We start from the raw sequence: 6497 nt of genomic DNA on the forward strand, positions 1-6497 counted from the left end.
CTGACGTCACTCCCCTGCGCCGCCAGCATGACGTCATCCGGGAGCGCCGCCTGGGAGTCCCCCACGTGGAAGGAAGGAAGGAAGGAAGAAGGCGATGGAAGGCAGCGGGGGCCCCGGGACGGAAATGGCGGCGGGGCCTGAGGCTGCAGTGCTTTCGGAGGCTGAGGCCCTGCCTGCTGGGGAGCAGCAGGAGGAGGAGGAGGGGACAGGGGCCGCGTCCTTCGGGAGAGCCGCTCCGGGGAAGCGCCCGGCAGCCCCTTCGGGCGGCAAGAAGCAGAAAGCGGCGCCCGCCATCCCCAAAGGGAAGCCCAAATCCGGGCGCGTCTGGAAGGACCCGGGCAAGAAGCGGTACGAGGCGGAGGCCCAGGCCCAGGGAGCAGAGCCCGCCAGGAGGGGGCTTGGAGGCTGAAGGCAGGGCCAGGTTCAGCCAGTTACTGCCTATTTTATTTCTGAGGCTGCGGCCACATTGCAGAAATAATCTGGTTCGACAGCGCTTTAACTGCCAGGGCTCCATGCCATGGACTTCTAGGACTTGTGGCTCTGCCACAAACTACAGTTCCCAGAATCCCATAGCATGGAGCCAGGGCAGTTAATGTGGTGTCAAACCGGATCGTTTCTGCAGTGCAGGTGCAGCCTAAGTAAGGTCCAAAAGCACAAATAATCCAGACTGAGACCGCTCTAACTGCCCTGACTTAAGTGCTAGGGAAATCCTGGGAATTGTAGTTTATTGTTGCAGCCATAGAGAAGGCTCAATGTCTCAGAATTCCCTAACATTGAACCAGGGCAGTTAAAGCAGTCTCACACTGGATTGTTTCTGCAGTGTGTTTGGGACCCCCGTTTCTTTTCCATCTCGCTTCTCCCCGATTTCTCCTTCCAGCAACAAACCTGTAAAGTGGGTAAGATGAAAGATTAACTGCTTAATAAGAACTTGAACATCACAGTTATGGTTGTTTATTCATATAGCACCATCTGGAACCAGTGTGTGTTGTAGTGGCTTAAGTGTTGGACTGTGACTCCAGAGACCAGGGTTCAGTTCTCAACTCAGCCCCTGAAACCCATTGGATAACTTTGGGTAAGTCACACTCTCTCAGCCTCAGAGGATGGCAATGGCAAACCCCCTTTGAGCAATCTTGCCAAGAAAACCCCATGCTAAGGTTCGCCTTAGGGTTGCCATAAGTCGGAAACAACTTGAAGGCACACAGCAGCAGCAGCAACAGTCCATGTACTAACACTTCACAGTAACAGAATAAAACATTCATACCTAATCAATAATATAAAATGTTAAAGTACAGTATTAAAATACAGTGGGGAACAAACCCCAAACACACACAGACATAATAATGCAAATGAAAAAATAGTCAGTACAGCTAATCTGAAATACTATAAATATAAAACATGAATCAGAAATTTCAAAAAGTTTTGGAAAACAAACTTTTCAATTTGAATTTAAAGCCAGTGACTGAAGAGGAAGTCCACCAGTTTGCAGGGAGGAAATTCCAGAAGTTTTGAAGCCTCTGTCCAGTGCTCTAGCCACTACACCTCAAAAGCTACACCTCTCACATTGGCCTAGTATTCAGACGTAGGAGGAATGCTAGGTAAAGTGCTTTGTTGCAAGTGCTGTTCTGGATTAAACTGTAATTACAGCAGGTTACAACAGATCTATGATTTTCACACAGTCATTTTCAGAGAATAAATTTCAGCTATTTGGTAGTTGGTGAGGGATGTAGCTTAGCTTTGTTGACAGTCACCCCTCTGTTTTTGTGGGAACCCCGTGAAAACCACCAATATTTAAGCCCCATTGGCTTGAATGGCGGCGCATGCCCCATTTTATCCCCCTCCATTTGCCACTCGTGCATAAGCGAAGGACGCAAATCCCAAGTCTGCGAAAACGGAAGGGTGACTGTACTTAGAATAGGACTAGTGAGACTCACGCAAATGCACAAGATTGAAGTCTTAAAATGGATGTCATGCTATTGTATCCACTTGGTTTTTGTTTGACTAGCAATAACTTTGTTTCCCTTTGCTAGGTTTTCCCACATGACTAAGGACAAACCTTTGCGTACCTCCTGGGAACGCAAGATGAAAGAACGTCAGGAAAAGAAATTAGTCAAAGACTTTGTCCGGCAGTTGGAAGATGAAAAGCGGAGAGAGCGTGAGGTGAGAAATGTAGTATAGAGTAACCAGTTTAGTAACTATTGCTACACATCTGTATATGAGTACTATTGAAGTACACAATAACAGCTGCATTTTTATATATTTTGCAACAAGAAACGTGTTTTTCACTAAAAGCAAAACCACTGGAACAAGCAGTTCACTAACTAGAGAGCGGTACCTTTTTATGCTGGATCCATTATTTGTATACCTGAACGATTTGGCATTTTCTGTCTCTTTTTTTCTCTGCCTGAGCAATTTGACATTCTCTACCTCAGCATTCCCTTCGACTGATTCTCCTGTAGTTCATTAAACAGTGCGCTTGACTATTTTATCAATCCCTCCCCCACCCCTTTTCAGGAGAAGAAACAGCGAAGGAAAGAGAACTTAGAAAGACGTCTGGAGAATGAGCGGAAAGCAGAGATTGTGCAAGTGGTGAGTTTTGGCTCAAGTTCTTATTTTCTCCTGAAACAGTTGAGATACACTGGGAACACTGTTGTAGTATCCAGATCAGATCTTCCTCTGATGTCAGGGTAACCTTGGTTAATGTGTGCCATAACATTATTAGCCTACAAGTAATACTTAGTAGACTGTACTTTATAGTTGCCATTCATTAAGGAAGAATTTGAACCCTGTCTTCTGCCAAGTTGACCTGCTTGAGACTGACCATATGTGCTCACTTCATATATCAATCTGACTTCACTTGGTTCCCTGGATCCCTGCTGCAAAGATTCATCTTTAGAGTTGAGAGCGAAGCTCCATGCACAGGAACTAACTTATTCCATTGTTATGGAGCTCCTCATTCATTATCTTGGTTGTAGACAGTCAGCTTGTCTCTTTTCACTGGCTCTATGCCAGTTCTTCTGGTCAGTCAAGAGTACTCGATCCTAACGGAGCAACTCCTGGTTTTCTGTGATCATTCTGTGATCAACTTAGTGTCTTGGATGCCTTTGTTGGAGATACTAGTGAGCTGTCAGCATTGGCCCTGCCTTTAAAAAAAAAAACAATTACCAAGGATCCTTCCCAAATATGATAGAACTACAGTCTGAGTGGACAACAAGGAAATAATGTCTTTTGCCTCCAAGAGTAGAAGGAACAGAAGAAAATGAGGGTTCCATATAATTGGGAGAACATAGCCCCAACTTTGCAGTAGGAGGGAATACACTATAGTGTATACCAGACATTAGCTATGCAAGACATGAATTGCCATATGAGCTCTTTAGTGTTGTTCTTACGTATATGGGGCGATGAACGTCTAGTTGTACGAGTACTTCCTAAATCATCTTATAAGTATGATGGTGCCATGTGGTGATACCACATGAATACAGTTGGAAATTTCCTTTTGTCATTTATACTAGTAATTGATGGACATTTCTTTATTAAGCATTTTTAGCCTGCTGTTCAACCAGAGAGAAAAAGAGGAGGTCCCACTGAGCAGATTCAAGTGCTAGTTCTTAGCTGACTATTTTTCAGAGGGTTGTTAGGTCTGATATACAAAAATGATGAGAGAAGCAACATTATCTTTTTCTTTTCTTTTCTTTCTTCCAGATTCGGAATCCGCTAAAACTGAAGCGTGCAAAGAAGAAGCAGTTGCGTCGCATCGAGAAGCGAGACACACTGGCACTTCTGCAGAAACAACAGGCACAGCGCAAAACAGCCAAAGAATGAGATCTGGGTAGGAAGTGATCTCTCCCTTCTGACATGTGGAAATAATTTCCTCGGAGAGGCATAAGTCAGGATGCTGGATCCACTGCAGTGGGGACCTTGGATGCTCTGCTAGCATCTCCCTGGTTTCTCTTGCCACCGAAGAGCAGATTCTTCAAAAGGGATCTGTCTTGCATCTAGAAGTTTCTCTTTGGTTTTCCTTGTTGTCACGGATGCAGAATACAGCAGACTGAACTTAAGATTTGAGGATTTGCAACTTCCAGGCTTTGGTTATATATAATAGTGCCTCAGTGAAAAAGTGGATTAAACCTTTATTTGTTTGATATCTGTGACACAAAAAAATAAGTAACATGATTGTCATTTTATCTGATTCTGTACTGAGATCTAGGATGGAATGAGGAAATTGCCTAATCCTGAAATGGCTGAGATCATTACTTTGGCTGTTCTAGGACCTCATTTTACCAACACTGTGATTTTTAGTACTGTAATCTAGTACCCTCTAGTTGCTCTGGACTGCATTTCACAATAATACTAATGCACAAAGCAAATGGACAGGGATTATGTGTGATTATAGTCCAAACCTTCTGAGGGCACCAAGCTGGGTAAAAATTCTGCTGTGTAGTGTCAGCAAGGGTGGGTACAACTTCCCAGGGATATTTTGGAGGCCCTCAGCCTCTGAACAAATTTCAGTTTTGAAAAAATCAAATTTGGACCTAAAAGCCCACCTTCATGTCACCAATGAGCATGAATGGCAATTTTTCCATGTTTTTGACACTGATAAACCAGAACATGATGAAATATCCCCCACCCCATCCCATCAAGGGGACAAAATTTGGGGGAAATCAGTGAAAGGAGGCAGAGATATGCAGGGTGTGTGACCTCCGGAGTCCCATGAAAGGCAAATGCTATTTCCCAGTCCCTGGCAAATGTCCATCCCTGGCCTAGAAGTTAGTGCTGTAAACCAGGCCTCTAGTAGCTGTTGTCTTGCCTAACTGTCCTTTAATGTCTCCTGAATTTATAGGAGCCCTTGACTTTGCACTTCAGTTAAAAACTCCAGGTATCCTAAGAAGCACATGCAGAATTTCTGGTCCATTCTTTAGTAGTAACAGCTTAGCCCATTCCATTGTTAGATAAATGAAATGTCAAGGAATTCTAAGCATTACCATATTAATATGCACAAATCTGTCAGTTTTCCTTTAGGAGAGCAAAAAAGGATTAATTATATCCTATTGGGGATTTTAAGTTTCCTATAAGAAAATGGCAAAATTCAGAGCAACACTGAAAGTAAGCTGCTGTTGGTACAAAATGTAAACATCACTTTTCTCTAGTTAAGAAGATAGTGGTCCCATTTGTGCATTGTGTTGCAACTCTGGTACTATGACACAGAAAATTAAGTTGGGTTCATTCAGTGGCTGAATAAGTTATGTACTTGTCAAAGACTCACTTAAAGAAGAGTGTTTAACTTACATGTTAAATGTCTCTGCACTGTGTAAATATAATATACCTGTTGGGCAGAATGTGACTATGAGATAGAAACAAATAATTGAGTTTAGTAAGAAGCTACCAGCAGACCAACAGTTTTATTTCTTTACTAAATTCCTCCATTTCTCCCCAAAAATGTTTGTCTCCATAATCTCAGTGGCAAGCCAGAGATACTTGACATAAATCCAGGAGAAAAAAAACTGTCCCATCCATACTTCTTGCAACCCTATACATGTTTACTTATAAGTGAATCTTACTCATTTCAGTGGGCTGTATAGGCTCGAGTATGGAAATATGGTTTCTTGGGCATGTGAACATCTTCAGGTTAGTTAAGCATAAGCTGTTTCTCTCTCAGGAAGGAACAGATATGTGACCCATGGAATCAGATGGAAAACATCTTAACTGAAGAGCCTAAATTCCAGAATGCTAGTCTTTGAGCAGATACTGTCTGTACCTCTGACCATCTAATACAAGGTCGTGGGGACTTGAAGCCCTTGTTTCTATTGGCTTTGTCTTAGGACTTTTAGGGGCTGTACAAACAGCCCGACTGGCGGAAGCGCTGGGTTGAGGATACGGCAACCAGATGCCACGCCCCCAACCTGGTGATTTCTGCCACTACAGGGGCACCATAAGTGCCCTGGCATGGTGCTATGATGCTCCTCGTGCTCAGTGCCGTTTGGATGCTGCACACAAGGGACATCATGGCGCAACCTGTTTAAACGCACACACCAAGGTGGTGCCCCAGCAGAAGACAAAGGGCTAGGGGTGTATAAATGCTCCGCCCTCTCTTGGCCCTACCACACACGCAGGCCAGCATAAACTGCTGGTCTGTATTCCCCCTTTATTCTGCAACCAGCGTCAGATTCTCTGTTTCCACATTACAATTGAACTGCATACTGCACTGCCTGTAATGGCTAGAATATAGTCAAGCGATGTGCAACAGTCCTGATGATGTTAGAAAGCAACTTCCATCAATCCCGGGTTTGCTTCATGGAATACCCCACCTGACAAATGCTCTACCATCTCTTGGTTTGTATATACACATACAAAGATGTTTATCTCATTTATTAAAATAGGGCAAGGTTTTTCACCTTCATATAAAACAGATGGGGGGGGGTCTACACTGCTACCTTTGCCCACTAACAGGTATTGTAACATTGTAGAATAAAGCAGATTTCAAATCTTCCTTAGGGAGGGAA

At 43.7% G+C, this 6497-nt stretch overlaps 1 protein-coding gene across 1 annotated transcript; it reads left to right on the plus strand.

Moving 5' to 3' along the window:
* Positions 1-37: 37 nt before the first annotated feature.
* On the plus strand, positions 38-4170 carry CCDC86 (coiled-coil domain containing 86). The gene is made up of 4 exons (XM_042468169.1): positions 38-348; positions 2028-2157; positions 2512-2586; positions 3700-4170. Exons 1-4 carry the CDS (start codon positions 95-97, stop codon positions 3817-3819), a joined length of 579 nt encoding a protein of 192 aa, XP_042324103.1. The 5' UTR covers positions 38-94; the 3' UTR covers positions 3820-4170.
* Positions 4171-6497: the final 2327 nt, after the last annotated feature.

This window comes from Sceloporus undulatus, chromosome 1, assembly GCF_019175285.1.
Source record: "Sceloporus undulatus isolate JIND9_A2432 ecotype Alabama chromosome 1, SceUnd_v1.1, whole genome shotgun sequence".
In the NCBI taxonomy this organism is placed as follows: domain Eukaryota; kingdom Metazoa; phylum Chordata; class Lepidosauria; order Squamata; family Phrynosomatidae; genus Sceloporus; species Sceloporus undulatus.